This window comes from Hyperolius riggenbachi, unplaced genomic scaffold (genome assembly GCF_040937935.1).
Source record: "Hyperolius riggenbachi isolate aHypRig1 unplaced genomic scaffold, aHypRig1.pri scaffold_117, whole genome shotgun sequence".
NCBI classification, from domain to species: Eukaryota; Metazoa; Chordata; class Amphibia; order Anura; family Hyperoliidae; genus Hyperolius; species Hyperolius riggenbachi.
In genome coordinates, this window is record NW_027152342.1 from 271373 (window position 1) to 293798 (window position 22426).

A 22426-nucleotide genomic window follows, 5' to 3' on the forward strand; every position below is an offset into this window, starting at 1 on the left:
GTTGAGAAACTCCAGTTGTTATCTCTATGCAAACAAGCCATTAAGCTCTCCGACTAAGTTAAGGTGCGTACACACCCCGGACGGGTCCGTCGTTACCTCCCGCTGGGTGGGCGTGCCAACGACAGTCCGGCGTGTGTACACACTGTCGGCGGACTGATACGGCTGCTTCTGAGCGATCCGCCAGGCGGATAGCTCTGAAACAGCCGTATCAGTCCGCCGACAGTGCGTACACACGCCGGACTGTCGTTGGCACGCCCACCCAGCGGGAGGTAACGACAGACCTGTCGTTGCCACCAGTCCGGCGTGTGTACGCACCTTTAGTCGTGGAGAGGGCTGTTATCTGACTTTTATTATCTCAACTGTTCCTGGACTATTTACTTTTCCTCTGCTAGAGGAGAGGTCATTACTTCACAGACTGCTCTGAAAGACTCATTTTGAATGCTGAGTGTTGTGTAATCTGCACATATTATAGAATGATGCAATGTTAGAAAAAAACACTATATACCTGAAAATAAAAGTATGAGAATATTTTCTTTGCTGCTAATCTTCTAGTAATTATTCATAGTACACAACCAATTCACTATATCATATTTTTTTTCGCTTCAGTGTCTCTTTAAGAAGGCAAATTACACCAAGCTTTTTTTTTTTAGTAGGAGGTCTTTTTGGTCCCTTTTATCCACCTATACATTCCAAGAGTTTGGGGTCACCCTGAGCTGCTTGGTTACTCTGTTGTACTGGTCAAAGCCCTATCTCATACAGCCATATCAAACCCTGCCAAGCCTGATAAGGACCAAAAGTCCTCAACAGGCTGTCTATATGTGGGGTTGATATGACTGTTTAAAATTTAAAGTTATAGGTAGTGTTGATCAGATACCTCATTATCCTATTTGAGTTTGGTCGAATTCGGATAGTAAACTATCCGAATTCATCTTGAAGTTCGATTTTCGAGTTAATCGAATATCCAACGTCACTATCCGAGTCTGTATTCGAGTAAAATATTCGAGCTGGCCTTAAATAGCTTTTAAACCTTGTATTGGAGGTCAATGATGCATGAAACCACCTTTTTTATGAAGAAAAACATCAAGCGATTATGTGGTGATGTAGTAGTTATAAAAAAGGTATCAAAAATAGTAAATTAACTTCATGAAAAGTGTTTGCATGAGAAGGTGTGTCCAAAATGGTTGTAAGTTGTAAGTCTTCATTTACGTCGTCTTCATCTTCTTCTTCTATATCTTCTTCTTCTTCTTCTTCGTCTGCTTCTTCTATATCTTCTCCTTTTTCTTCTTCTTCTATATCTTCTTCTACTCGAATCTTCTTCATCTTCTACTTCTTGTATCTTCTTCAATTATCTTTTTCTTCTTCTATATCTTCTTCTTCTTCCTCTTCTTCTTCTTCTTTATCTTCTTCTTCTATATCTTCTTCTTCTTCTATATCTTCTTCTTCTATATCTTCTTCTTCTTCTATATCTTCTTCTTCTTCTTCTTCGTCTTCTTCTTCATCTTCTTCTTCGTCTTCGTCTTCTTCGTCTTCTTCTTCTTCTTCTTCTTTTTCGTCTTCTTCGTGTTCTTTGTCTTCTTCTTCGTCTTCTTCTTCGTCTTCTTCTTCGTCTTCTTCTTCTATATCTTCTTCTTCATCTTCTTCTTCTATATCTTCTTCTTCGTCTTCTTCTTCTATATCTTCTTCTTCTTCTCTATCATTATATTATGTGTCTTGGTTTTCCTTTCTTTTGTAATATTTTTTTTTACTTCATTTGTGGAAATATTTTATTTTAATAACACCATAGTTATATTTGTGTTGATGGCATAATAGGTAGGTAGTGGCACATTGCAAGCCACAGCGCCTTTTTCTGTGTACCCTGGCGGTGGTAAAACACAGACATCAGCAGGAGGAGGAAGTAGTTGCAAGTTGTAGTGTGGTAATAGCTGCCGGTAGGAGAGTGGGTGGGCAGGTGGCAGGAGAAAATAGTTCTTCTTCTGTTCTCCCTGGCAGTGGTAGCAGCACACAGTCAGCAGAAGCTCAATGCAGCTACAGGAGGAGGAGTAGTGTGTGTCAGGCAGTGTGATTTGACTGACATAATAGGCCCTGGTTCCTAGCGGTGGTACCAGGGCCATAAATAAACAGCATGAGGTTCCAGACAGTGGTCGTGAAGCCCACATTGTGACCAATACACAATTGGGAAAGCACAGTTTTCAACCCGGACACCTAAATTAATTACAATTTTTTTTCAAAATAATGCAGGCAGTGAGGCAGCTATATTTGAGCGTAATAGCTGTTGGTGCATGGGCAGCAGCACCTTATAATGTGTTCCCTCGCAGTGGAAACACAGACAGCAGGAGGAAATACAGCAGCAGGCAGCGTGAGGAGGATGAGTGTGTGTGGCAGACTGGCATTTGGCAGCAGGCAGGAGGGCAGGCAGCGAGACATAATAGGCCCTGGTTCCTAGTGGTGGTTCCAGGGCCGTAAATACACAGCATGAGGTTCCAGACAGCGGTTGTGAAGCCCACATTGTGTCCAATACACAATTGGGACAGCACAGTTTTCAACCAGGACACCTCTAAAATAATTACAATTTTTTTTTTCTCAAATTAATGCAGGCAGCTATTTTTGAACATAATAGCTGTTGGCGCATGGGCAGCAGCACCTTGTAATGTGTTCCCTGGCAGTGGAGACACAGACAGCAGGAGGAAATACAGCAGCAGGCAGCGTGAGGAGGATGAGTGTGTGTGGCAGACTGGCATTTGGCAGCAGGCAGGAGGGCAGGCAGCGAGACATAATAGGCCCTGGTTCCTAGCGGTGGTTCCAGGGCCATAAATACACAGCATGAGGTTCCAGACAGTGCTCGTGAAGCCCACATTGTGTCCAATACACAATTGGGACAGCACAGTTTTCAACCCGGACACCTCTAAAACAATTACATTTTTTTTTTCTAAAAATAATGCAGGCAGCTATTTTTGAGCGTAATAGCTGTTGGCGCATGGGCAGCAGCACCTTGTAATGTGTTCCCTGGCAGTGGAAACACAGACAGCAGGAAGAAATACAGCATCAGCAGCAGGAGTAATGTGTGTGTGCGCCACTTCATGTCCCCCTCTCGCCGACAACAGGGGCCAGGAATTCGCCTTCCACCCAAGCCTGGTTCATTTTGAGAAACATCAGTCTGTCCACAGACTTGTGAGACAGACGAGATCACTTCTCAGTGACGACTCCACCGGCTGCACTGAAGCAACGCTCTGACAGTACGCTGGAAGGGGGGCAGGAGAGCACTTCCAGGGCGTACTGCGCAAGCTAGCTCCAGATCGGCAGGTGCTTGACCCAATACTCCATGGGATCAACAGGGGCAACGCTGTCAAGCCCGCTGAAGGACCCCATGTAGTAAGCCACCATGCGGGTCAAGCGCTGTCTGTGACCGGAGAAGGATGCTGCTGCAGGCACCTCCTTTCTAGTCCTTGGCAGCTCTACACTCATGTAGAGCTCGTTGGTCAGAGACAGCAGGTCTGTGGTGCGCGTGTGCTTGCTGCTGGTGGATGCAGGCACCTGCTGCTGCCTCGTGCTGGCTAGACAGTGGGGGTGGATGGCTGAGGGAAGGCTTCCTCCAAGCCACTTAACAAGGGACAGCTGCAAATCCCTCATTTGTTGCGCACGGTCTCCTCCTGCAGGCAGGAACTGGCTGAGCTTCACCTTCAGACGTGGGTCCAGCATCATGCAGATCCAGATGTCCTCCCTCTGCTTCATCTGAATGACGCTTGGGTCCGTGCGCAGGCACCTCAGTATGTGCGCTGCTATTGGGAAGAGTGTGGCCACGTCTGTTGGCACATCATCAGCAGCTCCAGAGCCGACAGTGCTGTCTTCCTCTTTCTCTGCCTCCTGCACCTCATCCTCTCTCCACCCCGCACCAGTCCAGCTGCACTCTGCTGCTCCCCCTCATCATCAGCAAGGTCAGGGACTAGTGTTGGGCGAACAGTGTTCGCCACTGTTCGGGTTCTGCAGAACATCACCCTGTTCGGGTGATGTTCGAGTTCGGCCGAACACCTGATGGTGTTCGGCCTTTTAAGTTCGGGTTCGCCCCGAACTTCTGTATGCCCCCGAACAGGGCCGAACAGGGCCCCTGTTCGGGCGAACAGGGCCCTGTTCGGCCGAACAGGCCGCAATACGGCCCCCCTATGGGGTCGCAGGCATAAGGGGGGAGCATGCCCCGATCGCGGGGGGGGTCGGAAATTCCCCCCACCCCCTCCGCTAGCGCTCCCCCCTCTGCCCGCTTCCCCATAAAAAAAGTTTAAATCAAGTTCAATAGTAGTGTACCTGGGCTGGTGGCATTTGCTGGCAGTGGAGTGAGGAGGAGGAGGAGTCCGAGTAGCAGAGTGACGTTGAGGCCGGGCAGCGGGCGGTTCAGCGCTAGTACCCTTGTGGTACTTCCGCCCTTTCTCTGACCTCACGTCCTCTGCATACGAGGGTACACATCACGCGTACCCTCGTATGCGTCATCACGCAGAGGACGTGAGGTCAGAGAAAGGGCGGAAGTACCACAAGGGTACTAGCGCTGAACCGCCCGCTGCCCGGCCTCAACGTCACTCTGCTATTCGGACTCCTCCTCCTCCTCACTCCACTGCCAGCCAATGCCACCAGCCCAGGTACTATTGAACTTGATTTAAACTTTTTGTATGGGGAAGCGGGCAGAGGGGGGAGCGCTAGCGGAGGGGGTGGGGGGAATTTCCGACCCCCCCCGCGACCGGGGCATGCTCCCCCCTTATGCCTGCGACCCCATAGGGCCCCCAAAATGGGCATGTTCGGGGGTCCCATTGACTCCCATTGAGTTCGGCGTTCGGGCCGAACATGCCGAACATCTGGCCCATGTTCGGCCTGTTCGGCCCGAACCCGAACATCCAGGTGTTCGCCCAACACTATCAGGGACCTCCACCAACTCCAAGCCCTCCTCCGCAGAGGTGGCCTGTGAAGCTGCCTGCAGCTCCTGCTGGTCCAAGGCTACCGCTTCCTCTTCCACCAGTGCATACAGGGCCCTGTCCAGCACACACACCAAGGGGACCCACTAGCACACCATTGCATGGTCCCTACTTACCATGTTGGTGGCCTGCAGGAAGGGTGCCAGGACTGAGCACACCTGCTGCATGTGCCCCCAGTCCTCGGTGGAGATGATGGACGGGAGGTTGGTGGCGGCACGCCCAGTTGCAGTGATGGCGGCAACTGTTGCTCATGCAATGTACTGGCTGACAGCCTGCCTGCCTCTGTTCAACCAGACGCTCCAACATCGCCAGGGTGGAGTTCCAGCGAGTTGGAACATCAATCATGAGCCGGTGCTGTGGCAGGTGCAGCTCCTTCTGCACCTCTTCCAGGCTCGCTACGGCTGCAGGCGAGTGCTGGAAATGATGCACAACCTTCCTTGCCACCTCAAGGAGTCAGTCCATCCCCTGGTAGGTCCGCAGGACCTTTTGGACTACCAGGTTTAGGACGTGCACCAGGCAGGGGATGTGGGTCAGGTCTCCCTTGTTGATGGCAGCAACAAGGTTTCCCCCTTTGTCGGACACCACCTCTCCGACTCTGAGGCCTCTGGGGGTCAGCCAATTCCTCTCCTGCTCTCGGGGTTTGGCCAGGACATGGTTCGCCGTCAGTTTGGTCTTCCCCAGGCTGACCAATTCCAGCAGCGCTTGGCAGTGGCGGGGCTTCATGTTGCTGCTAGGGCGGGGGGTTTGGGCTGGTGTGCCGGAGGATGGAAGCGGATCAGAGGAACCTGCTGCAATTCCGCTGACCCTGCATGGTGGCACCACCCACTGTGTTGTTGCTGCTGCTCTGACAGTGCCCGATGCTGCTCCCATCTTCTCACCCCCTTCCACCAAGCTGACCCAATGCGCGGTGAAGGACAGATAGCGGCCTGTCCCAAACCAGCTGCTCCACGAGTCTATGGTGACGTGGACCCGTTGACCCACTGCATCATCCAGCCCTCTCCCGACATTGGCCATCACAGAGCGGTGAATTGCAGGGATGGCCGTGCGTGCAAAATGTCAGCTGGGGATTGGCCAATCGGGGGCTGCACACATCAGGAGCGCACGCATGTCGCCCCCCTCCTGCACAAGGGAATAAGGCAGGAGTTGGGAGCACATGGCCCGTGCCAGCAAGCCGTTCAGCTGACGCACGCGATGGCTGCTGGGAGGCAGAACCCTGACCTCCCCCTGGAAGATGTCGCTGAGCAGGGTCTGGCGACGCCTTTTGCTGGCACGGGAATCAGTGGAGGGAGCAGAGGAGGCCACTGAGGACTGGCTGCCAGAACAGGCTCAGATGGTTCACCAGAGAGGTGGTGCCAAACGCAGAGGGCTCCTTCCCTCTGCTGAGCTGCTGGCGGCACCGGTTGCAGGTGGCATACTTGCACTCCACATATGGCAGGGTGAAAAAATTCCAAATTGGGGAGGTGAAGTTGCCTCTTCGGCTGGACGGTGCTGCTGCCGCTGGTCTCCCTGTGGTGGTTGGGGGGGGGTTCTTGGTGCGGCTGGTGGCGGCAGTGGCAGAACTCGTCTCCGGATCAGCACGCTGTGTGGCCTGCATAACTCGCCCACTTGTGATCCTGCCCATGCCTGCGATGCTGATCCTTCTAGCAAGGCCCACAGACGCATCCTCCTCCTCAGAGCTGATGACATCCCCACTCCCAGGACCTGGCACCCAGTCTCTGTCCTTCACCCTGTCATCATCATCCTCCCCCTCCGCAAACATGTCCTGCTGGGATCCCACAAACTCCCCTTCTGCATGCATGGGCGGATGGACAGTCACCACTGTCTGACTGTCCAAAGCATCATCCCCAAAGTGCCCATGAGCATTCCTTCCTCCTCCAATTCTGCCGCAACAGCACTCCATAACCCCGCTGTGCTTGGGGATAAGAAAGGGCTGAGTGACAGGGTGCTGGTATCACCCGCTGGGGCTGGAGAACTGCACTCCTCCTCCCCAGGCAGTGCTGGTCGGCTGCTGCTGCTCTTGCGAACAGGAGTGGTGGCGGGGGTGGTGGACTCAGTTCCAGAGCTAATGGTGGCCTGCTCATCCACCATCAGTTCCACCACAGAGTCTGCGTCCTTCTCCTCAATAGGACGGCTACGACCTGGCGGTGGGAGGAACATCTGCGCCACACGCTGCTGCTGCTGTGTCTCGGCAGCGTGACTCCCAGCTGTCGGGCGGGCAAGGCGTCCACGGCCAGTGGCTAATGGCGGAATAGCCACTTGTGCAGACGCAGAACTGCGCATGGTGGTGGTGGCGCAGCTGCCACGCCCACGACCTCCTCTCTTGGCGATGCCCTTGCTTCCCCTGCCCAAACCACGGCTGCCAGTGCCAGACATCATATATTTTTAATATTATACAAATGAAAAAAAAAACGTATGTATGTAAAGGCGGGTGGGACAAGTGGGGTACTTTAATGGGGTGGGACTGGTGGTGGTGGGTGTGTGAGGTGACGGACAGGTGTACTCTACAGCAGAGATCGGTGTAGCGCTAACGAGAGAGTGCGCAGTGCGCACACAAAGACCCTAGCTGACGCTGACTGACGGTGTCCCTATACACAGACTACTGTACAATTCAGCGAATACACAATACAAGCAATATAAACAATAGGACGGGTGTAGCACTAACGAGAGGGTGCAGACAGCGCAGACGTGCACTGCGCACACAAAGACCCTAGCTGACGCTGACTGACGGTGTCCCTATACACAGACTACAATACAGTACAAGTGAACAAATACACAATAGAAGTAATAGAAAAAAAATAGGACGGGTGTAGCACTAACGAGAGGGTGCGGACAGCGCAGACGTGCACTGCGCGCACAAAGACCCTAGCTGACGCTGACTGACGGTGTCCCTATACAGACTACAGTACAGTATAGTCAGCGAATACACAATAGAAGTAATATAAACAATAGGATGGGTGTAGCACTAACGAGAGGGTGCGGACAGCGCAGACGTGCACTGCGCACACAAAGACCCTAGGTAACGCGGTGACGGACGGTCCCTGCTGAGCTTAAGCAGGAGGGGGAGCGCACATGGGGGACCCAGGTTAGGGAGGGAGGTCCTGCTGAGCTTAAGCTGGAGGGGGAGCGCACATGAGGGACCCAGGTGAGGAAGGGGGGGTCCTGCTGAGCTTAAGCAGGAGGGGGAGCGCACATGGGGGACCCAGGTGAGGGAGAGGGGTCCTGCTGAGCTTAAGCTGCAGGGGGGGCACACATGGGGGACCCAGGTGAGGGAGGGGGGGTCCTGCTGAGCTTAAGCTGCAGGGAGAAGGCACATGGGGACCCAGGTGCGGGGGATCCTGCTAAGCTTAAGCTGGAGGGGGAGCGCACATGGGGGAACCAGGTGAGGGGGGGTCCGATTAGTGTTGGGCGAACATCTAGATGTTCGGGTTCGGGCCGAACAGGCCGAACATGGCCGCGATGTTCGGGTGTTCGACCCGAACTCCGAACATAATGGAAGTCAATGGGGACCCGAACTTTTGTGGTTTGTAAAGCCTCCTTACATGCTACATACCCCAAATTTACAGGGTATGTGCACCTTGGGAGTGGGTACAAGAGAAAAAAAAAATTTGCAAAAAGAGCTTATAGTTTTTGAGAAAATCGATTTTAAAGTTTCAAAGGGAAAACTGTCTTTTAAATGCGGGAAATGTCTGTTTTCTTTGCACAGGTAACATGCTTTTTGTCGGCATGCAGTCATAAATGTAATACATATAAGAGGTTCCAGGAAAAGGGACCGGTAACGCTAACCCAGCAGCAGCACACGTGATGGAACAGGAGGAGGCGCAGGAGGAGAAGGCCACGCTTTGTGAGACACAACAACCCCGGCCTTGCATGAGGGCAAGAAGCGTGCGGATAGCATGCTTTGTACCGCCATGCAGTCATAAATGTAATAAAGATAAGAGGTTCCATAAACAAGGACCGGCAACGCTAACCCAGCAGCAGCAGACGTGATGGAACAGGAGGAGGCGCAGGAGGAGAAGGCCACGCTTTGTGAGACACAACAACCCAGGCCTTGCATGAGGACAAAAAGCGTGCGGATAGCATGCTTTGTACCGCCATGCAGTCATAAATGTAATAAAGATAAGTGGTTCAATAAACAGGGACCACGCGGCAACGCTAACCCAGCAGCAGCAGACGTGATGGAACAGGAGGAGGCGCAGGAGGAGAAGGCCACGCTTTGTGAGACACAACAACCCAGGCCTTGCATGAGGGCAAGAAGCGTGCGGATAGCATGCTTTGTACCGCCATGCAGTCATAAATGTAATAAAGATAAGTGGTTCAATAAACAGGGACCACGCGGCAACGCTAACCCAGCAGCAGCAGACGTGATGGAACAGGAGGAGGCGCAGGAGGAGAAGGCCACGCTTTGTGAGACACAACAACCCAGGCCTTGCATGAGGGCAAGAAGCGTGCGGATAGCATGCTTTGTACCGCCATGCAGTCATAAATGTAATAAAGATAAGTGGTTCAATAAACAGGGACCACGCGGCAACGCTAACCCAGTAGCAGCAGACGTGATGGAACAGGAGGAGGCGCAGGAGGAGAAGGCCACGCTTTGTGAGACACAACAACCCAGGCCTTGCATGAGGGCAAGAAGCGTGCGGATAGCATGCTTTGTACCGCCATGCAGTCATAAATGTAATAAAGATAAGTGGTTCAATAAACAGGGACCACGCGGCAACGCTAACCCAGCAGCAGCAGACGTGATGGAACAGGAGCAGGCGCAGGAGGAGAAGGCCACGGTTTTTGAGACACAACAACCCAGGCCTTGCATGAGGACAAAAAGCGTGCGGATATAGCAGCAATGCTTTTTGCCGCCATGCAGTCATAAATGTAATACAGATGAGAGGTTCAATAAACAGGGACCGGAAACGCTACACCATCCCAGATGTTCATTGGTCATGTTACTTGGTTGGGGTCCTGGAGTGTTGCGTAGTCATTTCCAATCCAGGATTGATTCATTTTAATTTGAGTCAGACGGTCTGCATTTTCTGTAGAGAGGCGGATACGCCGATCTGTGACGATGCCTCCGGCAGCACTGAAACAGCGTTCCGACATAACGCTGGCTGCCGGGCAAGCCAGCACCTCTATTGCATACATTGCCAGTTCGTGCCAGGTGTCTAGCTTCGATACCCAATAGTTGAAGGGTGCAGATGGATTGTTCGACACAGCTACGTCATCTGACATGTAGTCCTTGACCATCTTCTCCAGGCGATCGGTGTTGGAGGTGGATCTGCACGCTTGCTGTTCAGTGGGCTGCTGCTGCATGGGTGTCAGAACATTTTTCCACTCCAAGGACACTGCCGATACCGTTCCCTTTTGGGTACTAGCTGCGGCTTGCGTTGTTTGCTGCCCTCCTGGTCGTCCTGGGTTTGCGGAAGTCAGTCTGTCTGCGTACAACTGGCTAGAGGAGGGGGAGGATGTCAATCTCCTCTCTAAAGTCTCCACAAGGGCCTGCTGGTATTCTTCCATTTTGACCTGTCTGACTCTTTCTTCAAGCAGTTTTGGAACATTGTGTTTGTACCGTGGATCCAGAAGGGTATAAACCCAGTAATTGGTGTTGTCCAGAATGCGCACAATGCGTGGGTCACGTTCAATGCAGTCTAGCATGAATTGAGCCATGTGTGCCAGAGTCCTACCAGAATCCTCATCATCCTCTTGTGAGCGTTGTGATAGTTGTTGTGATGCATCATAGTCGTCACCTTCCTCCTGGTCTGCTTCTGCTGACCATTCGCGTTGAATTGTGGAAGTCCAACGTGCACCGCTCTGGCCCTCGTCAGTGGTGGCATGAAATTCCTGCTCCAACTCCAGCTGTTCCTCCTCCTCTTCTTCGTCATAGCTGCTGGGGCCAGCGTTCCCTGAGGCGGATGGCCTGATGTTGGTACCATCACGCTGATCGTTTTCTCCTTCAGATTCCCCCAGTTGCATCATGACAGCTGTTTCCTTGATTTTTAACATCGACCTCTTCAGTATACACAGCAGTGGTATGGCAATGCTGACTGAAGAGTTGTCACTGCTCACAAGCAACGGGGATTGCTCAAAATTTTGGAGGACTTGGCAGAGGTCCAACATGTTGGCCCAATCGGATCCACAGAAGCTTGGCAGCTGTCCGGATGCGCCTCGGTACTGCGCCGTCATGTACTGGACCACTGCACTCTTCTGCTCACAAAAGCGTGCTAGCATGTGCAGCGTAGAATTCCAGCGCGTAGGGACATCACACAGCAAGCTATGGTGGGGGAGATTGAAGCGCTCCTGCATCTTGGCGAGTGCCCCCGAAGCAGTACTGGAATTTCTACAATGTTTGGCCACTCGACGCACCTTCAACAGAAGATCGGCCACGCCTGGGTATGTCCTCAGGAACCGCTGAACTACTACGTTCATCACGTGCGCCAGGCAAGGGATGTGTGTCAGCTTAGCCAACCTTAAAGCGCGAATGAGATTACTCCCATTATCACACACAACCATGCCCGGTTTCAGGTCCAGCGGTGCCAGCCACAAATCCGTCTGTTCCTTTATTCCCCTCCAAATTTCCTCCCCTGTGTGCTGCTTATCCCCAAGGCAGATCAGCTTCAGCAACGCTTGCTGACGCATGCCAACAGCTGTGCTGCACTGCTTCCACGATCCTACTGCTGCTGGGTTAGCGTTTCCGAAAGAGGTACAGCTTTGAGATGCGTTGGAGGAGAAGGAGTCAGAGAGGTAGGTGCTGCTGTTGTTATCCAGTGGGAGGGACGGCGGTGCAGCTGTTTGCGGCGTGGGCCACCCCCGCGCCGTAGCAGGTGAGGAATAGCTGCCAGGCTCCACAAGGTTCACCCAGTGCGCGGTAAGGGAGATGTATCGACCCTGGCCGAACGCACTCGTCCAGGTGTCAGTGGTGAGGTGAACCTTGCAGGCAACGGCATTCTTCAAGCTTCGGGTTATTTTGCTGACCACGTGCTCATGCAACTCAGGCACTGCAGAGCGCGCAAAGTGGTAGCGGCTGGGAACCACGTAACGTGGGATGGCCACTGACATCATGCCCTTGAAGCTGTTTGTCTCCACCACTCGATATGGCAGCATTTCGCAGGCCAGAAGCTTGGCTATGCTGGCTGTTACTGCCACGGCCCGGGGGTCATTTGCTGGCAATTTTCTCTTGCGCTCAAACATCTCCGACACAGACAACTGAACCGTAGCGCTGCACACGGAAGGGCTGTTGGTTGTTGTGTTTGATGAACACTGGGAGACCTCAAGAGCACTACTCCGGAAAGTGACAGTGTCAGCGTCGTCTGATGTTTGTGAATGTTGTGAACCACGCAATGGCTGGGCTACTGCTGCTGCTGAGGCGGGTCTGGTGGTGAGTCTGGTGAACCCAAGGGAGGCAGTGTTGCTGGTACCCTGTCCTGCCGCGTTTGCCCACAGAGTGGGATGTTTGGATAGCATGTGGCGGCTCATGCTGGTGGTGGAGAGGTTGTTAATACTTTTCCCCCTGCTCAGGCGAGTCTTGCACACCTTGCAAATCGCCATGGTAACATCCTCAGTGCAGTCTTCAAAGAAAGCCCAGACTTTGGAGCACCTGCCTCCTTGCTGGCGATTTCTGTTTCCTCCTCTTTTGCCTCTCACTCTAACTTCCACGCTTGTGGTGCCTGAAATTGCGCGCCGCCTACCTTGTGGCACAAGGCGAACTCGTGCAGCAGTGGGTTCTTCAACAGACTCATCTGTGCTGCTGCTACGACGGCGATGTTCTCGTTCACAAATAAAATCTGGGTCTCTGTCCACATTGTCCATACCCTCCTCTTCCATCTCCTCAAACTCGTCATATGTCATTGTGGGGGGCCGCCGCCGTGGAGTAGAGCTCCCCAGAACAACCTCTGCGCAGCTCACTCCAACGTCGTCTTCCAGATCTTGTCGGCCAACCTCCTGCAATTGCAACCCCTCCTGCCCAACTTGCTCTGGGATTTGGGTTTCCGAGTCCTCCTCGGACTCGCCTTGTATTTCAGTGCGCGGTGCATTTCCCACAGTTAATGGTTGTGAATCCGGGCACAACATTTCTGGCTGTTCCTCCATTGACCTTTCATAGGTGGAAGTTTGTTGGGCTGGGAATAGCTCCTGCGAATACCCCATTGTGTCCTGAGGTAATTCATAGGACTGGTTATCTGGCAGTTGTGTGCGTGGTGTCGCTGCCGGTTGTGTCAGCTTTGTGCCCACTGGCTCCTTGTAACTGGCTGAGGACTCGGACCTCGTGCGTGATGTGCTGGTGCTGCTTAACCCACTGCTGGACGCTTGAGAGGTCATCCAAGTAATTATCTGGTCCTGTTCTTTTGGATTTGTGAGGGTTGTTGTCCTGGACAACATGGGCGGTATTGAGTGGGTTTTCTTGGGTGCTCCCCTGTGGCCTGTACGTGAACCGTCAGGGGAAACACCTCTTCCCTTGCCCCTTCCTCTTTCACCGGATTTCTTCCTCATTTCACTTATCCTTACAGTACACGCTGACTGGCAGCAGTACAGTGGCAGCACAGAAATGCTATACAGTACCACTATTCCCAGCAGCGACACAGAGCACAATGCTATACAGAGGCGGGTGAGCGGTGTACTACTGTTCCCAGGCCCAGCAGACAAAGAGTGGAAGTAAACACAATGCTATATAGTCTGGCTGAGCGGTGTACACAGAGTGGCAGTACACACAATGCTATATAGTCTGGCTAAGCCGTGTACACAGAGTGTCAGAAAACACAATGCTATATATAGCGTGGCTGAGCGAGGTGCACAGTGGCAGTACACACAATGCTTTATAGTCAGGCTAAGCCGTGTACACAGAGTGTCAGAAAACACAATGCTATATATAGCGTGGCTGAGCGAGGTGCACAGTGGCAGTACACACAATGCTTTATAGTCAGGCTGAGCCGTGTACACAGAGTGTCAGTAAACAATGGTATATAGTCTGGCTGAGCGGTGTACACAGAGTGTCAGTAAACAATGGTATATAGTCTGGCTGAGCGGTGTACACAGAGTGTCAGTAAACAACGGTATATAGTCTGGCTGAGCGGTGTACACAGAGTGGCAGTAAACACAATGCTATATATAGCGTGGCTGAGCGAGGTGCACAGTGGCAGTACACACAATGCTATATTAGTCAGGCTAAGCCGTGTACACAGAGTGTCAGAAAACACAATGCTATATATATAGCGTGGCTGAGCGAGGTGCACAGTGGCAGTACACACAATGCTATATATAGCGTGGCTGAGCGAGGTGCACAGTGGCAGTACACACAATGCTATATATAGCGTGGCTGAGCGAGGTGCACAGTGGCAGTACACACAATGCTATATATAGCGTGGCTGAGCGAGGTGCACAGTGGCAGTACACACAATGCTATATTAGTCAGGCTAAGCCGTGTACACAGAGTGTCAGAAAACACAATGCTATATATATAGCGTGGCTAAGCGAGGTGCACAGTGGCAGTACACACAATGCTATATATAGCGTGGCTGAGCGAGGTGCACAGTGGCAGTACACACAATGCTATATATAGCGTGGCTGAGCGAGGTGCACAGTGGCAGTACACACAATGCTATATTAGTCAGGCTAAGCCGTGTACACAGAGTGTCAGAAAACACAATGCTATATATATAGCGTGGCTGAGCGAGGTACACAGTGGCAGTACACACAATGCTATATATAGCGTGGCTGAGCGAGGTGCACAGTGGCAGTACACACAATGCTATATATAGCGTGGCTGAGCGAGGTGCACAGTGGCAGTACACACAATGCTATATATAGCGTGGCTGAGCGAGGTGCACAGTGGCAGTACACACAATGCTATATTAGTCAGGCTAAGCCGTGTACACAGAGTGTCAGAAAACACAATGCTATATATATAGCGTGGCTGAGCGAGGTGCACAGTGGCAGTACACACAATGCTATATATAGCGTGGCTGAGCGAGGTGCACAGTGGCAGTACACACAATGCTATATATAGCGTGGCTGAGCGAGGTGCACAGTGGCAGTACACACAATGCTATATATAGCGTGGCTGAGCGAGGTGCACAGTGGCAGTACACACAATGCTATATTAGTCAGGCTAAGCCGTGTACACAGAGTGTCAGAAAACACAATGCTATATATATAGCGTGGCTGAGCGAGGTGCACAGTGGCAGTACACACAATGCTATATATAGCGTGGCTGAGCGAGGTGCACAGTGGCAGTACACACAATGCTATATATAGCGTGGCTGAGCGAGGTGCACAGTGGCAGTACACACAATGCTATATATAGCGTGGCTGAGCGAGGTGCACAGTGGCAGTACACACAATGCTATATTAGTCAGGCTAAGCCGTGTACACAGAGTGTCAGAAAACACAATGCTATATATATAGCGTGGCTGAGCGAGGTGCACAGTGGCAGTACACACAATGCTATATATAGCGTGGCTGAGCGAGGTGCACAGTGGCAGTACACACAATGCTATATTAGTCAGGCTAAGCCGTGTACACAGAGTGTCAGAAAACACAATGCTATATACATAGCGTGGCTAAGCGAGGTGCACAGTGGCAGTACACACAATGCTATATATAGCGTGGCTGAGCGAGGTGCACAGTGGCAGTACACACAATGCTATATATAGCGTGGCTGAGCGAGGTGCACAGTGGCAGTACACACAATGCTATATTAGTCAGGCTAAGCCGTGTACACAGAGTGTCAGAAAACACAATGCTATATATATAGCGTGGCTGAGCGAGGTACACAGTGGCAGTACACACAATGCTATATATAGCGTGGCTGAGCGAGGTGCACAGTGGCAGTACACACAATGCTATATATAGCGTGGCTGAGCGAGGTGCACAGTGGCAGTACACACAATGCTATATATAGCGTGGCTGAGCGAGGTGCACAGTGGCAGTACACACAATGCTATATTAGTCAGGCTAAGCCGTGTACACAGAGTGTCAGAAAACACAATGCTATATATATAGCGTGGCTGAGCGAGGTGCACAGTGGCAGTACACACAATGCTATATATAGCGTGGCTGAGCGAGGTGCACAGTGGCAGTACACACAATGCTATATATAGCGTGGCTGAGCGAGGTGCACAGTGGCAGTACACACAATGCTATATATAGCCAGGCTAAGCCGTGTACACAGAGTGTCAGAAAACACAATGCTATATATATAGCGTGGCTGAGCGAGGTACACAGTGGCAGTAAACAATGCTATATATAGTGTGGCTGAGCGAGCGGTGTACTACTGTTCCCAGCAGCGACACACAATGACTGGGGGGGACCCTGGCTAGCGTGGCTGGAGAGCGAACTACCCTGCCTGTCTACCCAAAGCTAAACCCACAGACAAATGGCGGAGATATGACGTGGTTCGGGTATTTATTTACCCGAACCACGTGACCGTTCGGCCAATCAGAGCGCGTTCGGGCCCGAACCACGTGACCCGTTCGGCCAATCACAGCGCTAGCCGAACGTTCGGGGAACGTTCGGCCATGCGCTCTTAGTTCGGCCATGTGGCCGAACGGTTTGGCCGAGCACCGTCAGGTGTTCGGCCGAACTCGAACATCACCCGAACAGGGTGATGTTCTGAAGAACCCGAACAGTGGCGAACACTGTTCGCCCAACACTAGGTCCGATCCCCCTCCCCAACGCTGTGCCCAATAACCCCCTCCTGCCCTCTACCCCCTTATGCGGTGTATGCTACGCCGTGGGTCGGCTAGTATATATACAGGGAGTGCAGAATTAGGGGCAAGTTGTATTTTTGCGGAATAATTTTATTATTAAACAACAACCATGCTCTTAATGAACCCAAAAAACTCATTAATATCAAAGCTGAATATTTTTGAAAGTAGTTTTTAGTTTGTTTTTAGTTTTAGTTATTTTAGGGGGATATCTGTGTGTGCAGGTGACTATTACTGTGCATAATTATTAGGCAACTTAACAAAAAACAAATATATACCCATTTCCATTATTTATTTTTACCAGTAAAACCAATATAACATCTCAACATTCAAAAATATACATTTCTGACATTCAAAAACAAAACAAAAACAAATCAGTGACCAATATAGCCACCTTTCTTTGCAAGGACACTCAAAAGCCTGCCATCCATGGATTCTGTCAGTGTTTTGATCTGTTCACCATCAATATTGCGTGCAGCAGCAACCACAGCCTCCCAGACACTGTTCAGAGAGGTGTACTGTTTTCCCTCCTTGTAAATCTCACATTTTATGATGGATCACAGGTTCTCAATGGGGTTCAGATCAGGTGAACAAGGAGGCCATGTCATTAGTTTTTCTTCTTTTATACCCTTTCTTGCCAGCCACGCTGTGGAGTACTTGGACGCGTGTGATGGAGCATTGTCCTGCATGAAAATCATGTTTTTCTTGAAGGATGCAGACTTCTTCCTGTACCACTGCTTGAAGAAGGTGTCTTCCAGAAACTGGCAGTAGGACTGGGAGTTGAGCTTGACTACATCCTCAACCCGAAAAGGCCCCACAAGCTCATCTTTGATGATACCAGCCCAAACCAGTACTCCACCTCCACCTTGCTGGCGTCTGAGTCGGACTGCAGCTCTCTGCCCTTTACCAATCCAGCCACGGGCCCATCCATCTGGCCCATCAAGACTCACTCTCATTTCATAAGTCCATAAAACCTTAGAAAAATCAGTCTTGAGATATTTCTTGGCCCAGTCTTGACATTACAGCTTGTGTGTCTTGTTCAGTGGTGGTCGTCTTTCAGCCTTTCTCACCTTGGCCATGTCTCTGAGTATTGCACACCTTGTGCTTTTGGGCACTCCAGTGATGTTGCAGCTCTGGAATATGGCCAAACTGGTGGCAAGTGGCATCTTGGCAGCTGCACGCTTGACTTTTCTCAGTTCATGGGCAGTTATTTTGCGCCTTGGTTTTTCTACGCCTTCTTGCGACCCTGTTGACTATTTTGAATGAAACGCTTGATTGTTCGATGATCACGCTTCAGAAGTTTTGCAATTTTAAGAGTGCTGCATCCCTCTGCAAGATAGCTCACTATTTTTGACTTTGCTGAGCCTGTCAAGTCCTTCTTTTGATCCATTTTGCCAAAGGAAAGGAAGTTGCCTAATAATTATGCACACCTGATATAGGGTGTTGATGTCATTAGACCACACCCCTTCTCATTACAGAGATGCACATCACCTAATATGCTTAATTGGTAGTAGGCTTTCAAGCCTATACAGCTTGGAGTAAGACAACATAAAGAGGATGATGTGGTCAAAATACTCATTTGCCTAATAATTCTGCACTCCCTGTATACAGTAGGTATGCCTATAACTAATATTGTGTTTCTTTCAGAGGTAGGGTAAACTTTTAATATGTGATTTTTCTCTCCTGTAGAGACATGTATCAATCCTTATTATAAAGACTACAATGCAAAAATATACTTTGGGTCAAGGTTTCAGTTCTATGAAGGAGACTCTCTGCGCTATACCTGTAACGCCGGATACAGAAGGAGGGATGGGAAGACCTCTGGGTGGTTGCAATGTCTTGGTGGCTTATTTACTGGAGAAAAATGCCATAGTAAGTATAATTTCTGTATTTATATAATGCTGACATCTTCTGCAGCGTTGTACAGAGTATATTGTCTTGTCGCTTAACTGTCCCTCAGAGGGGCTCACAAACTAATCATACCATAGTCATATATATATATACGTATCGTGTAGTGTATATATCGTAGTCTAGGGCCAATTCAGGGGGAAGCCAATTAACTTATCTGTAGGTTTTTGGGATGTGAGAGGAAACTGAAGTGCTCAGAGGAAACCCCAACAGACAGGGGAGTCCATACAAACTCTGTACAGATAGTGTCCTGGTTGTAATGCAAACTGGGGCTCCAGTGCTGCGAGGTGAAAGTGCTAACCACTACGCCACTCAGTGCCCCATGTATATATGCATTTGCGTGTTGTGTATACATGCCAGTGTGTGTGAAAATGTAGGTGTTTATTTGTGTTCTACTTATATATGTGAGAACTGTGATATTTTGCGATAGAGGCACTGTATGCATCATAAAAAAACCCTCAGATGGCTACATGGACCAATATAATATAACACATTGCATTTGCCATACAGCAGTCACATAACTGTATTGACTGATTGCTGGTCACATGATCACACTTAGGTTCCATAATCTTCTTCCAGCATACAGGCAAAAAGCCTACAATAAGGGATTACTATTGACTTCCCTAATCCAAACTACACATGAAATACAATACAATACAATAACATTTCTATAGCGCTTTTCTCCCATAGGACCCCTCCCCCCATGCCTAGGGGGATCACACTTGCTTAAAATGCACAAAATGCTTCTCAATGCACAAATGCAGTGCAGTGGGAGCAATGTGCATTGTCCTGCAGCTGTAAAAATAAGCCACTACTGCTGCTTTTTTTAGCTGTTGGACAACCATGCACATAGGTCCAGGGATAAATGCTGCAGTTTTTAGGTGAAGCAGGTTATTTTGGCACGTGAGAGTACAAATGCAAAATTCATGGAGAACAGAATATTTTGCCACGTGCATTACCCCGCGCTGCGACTGACCTGGGTGTCACTATAGACAATGTTATAATATCTATAGTCGCGCAAGAGTAATTCAAGGATCAATCATCGGAAAATGCATTACTTCTCCCTCTAAGTTGCTGTGACTCAGAGGGAGAATAGAAATGAACGCTGCCTAGAATTTGTGCGGCAGCAGAGTGAGCCGTCATTGGGCTTACCCTGCGCCACGTATGTGTTTTTCTAGACATAGAGGCTAATTCACTGATCCTAACATGCTGGAACAGCGCAAGTAATATCCCCTTCCCAGCACTAATAAACTAGCGTGACTTAATGTCCCTGCTGGGCACGCTATGCACACTAGTGGCAACATAGCATGCATAACTATCAAAGGCTGATGCTTACAATAGCTGTGTGGTTACTATGTTGATTAACATAGTAGCGGCCACGCTAGTGAAGTACCGTGGCAGCGATACATCACTGCCACGCAGCTATTGTAAGTATCGGCTGTTGCTTAGTTACGCATGCCACGCTGCCACTAGAGCATATAGTGTGACCAGCAGGGACATTAAGTCACCCTAGTTTATTAGCATTCAGAAGGGGATATAACTCGGGCTGTTAAAGCGCGTCAGGCTTAGTGAATCAATCCCAAAGGTGTGACTCCTGCCTTACGCTAATCCACCCAACTACACCCGGCACTAACCTTCCTGCTATACTAAGTGTCAGGTGCCCAGCGTAGATGTAACCCACACTCGATTAGATTAGAACTAAGCACCTATTTTGTAAAAAATGAATTGCTGGCGCCCACAGCAAAACTGATGGCCATTGTCATCCACCAGCGCCCGCAGCTTAACCAATGGAGCTGAATGGTGCTCAGCTATTCTATAGACCAGGTGTAAGGATTTACACATGCAGATTCTTATCAAGACATTGCAAGAGCAAGAAATCACATTTATGAAAATACTGAGGTCTGCACGGGTTGGATTTGAAGGTGAAAAAGGTGTTTTATTTACAAAGGTGCAGCAATTCAAACATACATCCACCATACACATACAATCATACAATACGTGGTGCAGCACAATACCAGAACCTCTATCTATCTATCTATCTATCTATCTATCTATCTATCTATCTATCTATCTATCTATCTATCAAACTAGCTAGCTCGCTATCTATCCAGAATATATACAGCCACACACAATATCAGAATGTATACAACAACGAATAATCCGAATCAGCATACACAAAGAGAGGTCATACAAGCAAGAGTCAAACCAGGTAATCAGGATCAGGCAATAACATCAGGAAGAGAAAGGTCAGGCTAGCAAGGATCGATACCGGGAATTCAGAGAAAAAGGCAAGGCAGGAAACAGGGAACACAGGATCAATGGCCAGAGTCACAATACTACACAAGCAAACAGAATGACCTAGCAATGTGCTGCTAGGAAGTCTGGTCTTAAATAGCAGCACCTTGATCAGGTGATCTCTCAGAAAGTTCACCTGCTAGTGATCCGGGGAACTGCACAGTTCTCAGCAACAAGGGAGACATCTGCTGGTTGACAGTGGAAGTTTACAGCAAAGTTCACTAAAGATGCCACCAGCAGGACAACAGAGGCACAGATCCTGACAGACTAGCATCTTACTGAAGCATTTCAAAGCCGAATAGCCAAACTCCAGCTGGACTCACCAACAAAGTCGCTATACAAATCAAATACAAATTCTAGCACCAGAGCCCAGATTAAACATTTTGTTTATTTATATATTTTCAATGGTAAGGCTAACAAACCAGGGCTTTATCGATGTAGCAATCGTCCTATATTCATGTCTCTTCTGAAAACTAATTTGAGGTCGTAAAACATCTGTGTGGTTCTGCAAACTTTTATCATTCTGATTGCGCATGGCAATATTACAACAGTTTAGTTCATCAACCCCATAGTATTTAAATAAGATGGGGTAAAGATTTACCACTCCATTGCAAAGTCAGTAGAGTGGGCTTGGAACATATGCACAATGATTATTATTTAGTATTTATACAGTGTGGACATCTTCCACAGCGCTGTACAGAGTATATTGTCTTGTCGCTAGCTGTCTCTCAGAGCGGTTCACAATCTAATCCCACCATAGTCATATGTCTGTATCGTGTAGTATATGTATCATAGTCTAGGGCCAGTGGGAAAGCCAATTAACTTGTCTGTATGTTTCTGGGATGTGGGAGGAAACTGGAGTGCCTGGCGGAAACCCACACAGACACTGGGAAAACATACAAACTCTGTGCAGATAGTGCCATGGCTGAGATTTGAACTGGGGACCTAGCGATGCACGGCGAGAGCGCTAACCACCACTATGCCACCATGCTGCCCACACTATGAATTAGAAATACAACTGTAATGTTAGTGTTATGTTATTATCTAATGCTATATTTTCTTGAGACATGATGCTACTACAATATGCAAAGTATATTATTAATCAGTGTGGATTTACATGGGGCTTATAATTTCATTCAAGTGCCTAATGTGTCTTTCTTGACTTTCGAAGCTTATACAGTACATGTGACCTTAATATGAATAAAACTGAACTAATAGTCTTTCCACCATCCCTGTCCACCCCTTTGCCTGATATTACAATAAATGTTAACAACACGTCTATAACATCAGTTCCCAAAGCACGGTGCTTGGGGGTAATATTTGATTCCTCTCTCTCATTTACTCCTCACATTAACTCCCTAACCAGCTCCTGCCATTTCCAACTGAAAAACATAGCACGTATCCGACCTTTTCTCTCCCATGACACAACCAAAATGTTAGTACATGCTCTTATTATATCTCGATTGGACTATTGCAATATATTGCTTGGTGGACTTCCAACTAACCGACTAACACCGCTCAATTCTGTACTGAACTCTGCTGCTCGACTCATTCATCTCTCCTCTCGCTCTTCCTCTGCTG

The 22426-nt window shown here is 49.6% G+C and overlaps 1 protein-coding gene across 9 annotated transcripts in view; it reads left to right on the forward strand.

Annotated features, from left to right (window-relative positions):
• The window catches only part of LOC137543610 (coagulation factor XIII B chain-like), a 214306-nt gene that overhangs the window by 9790 nt on the left and 182090 nt on the right, over window positions 1–22426 (forward strand). For all 9 annotated transcript variants that reach the window (XM_068264713.1, XM_068264719.1, XM_068264715.1 and 6 more), the window contains exon 4: window positions 18332–18514. In XM_068264713.1, the coding sequence (XP_068120814.1) occupies window positions 18332–18514 (183 nt within the window). The remainder of the gene's footprint in view (window positions 1–18331; window positions 18515–22426) is intronic.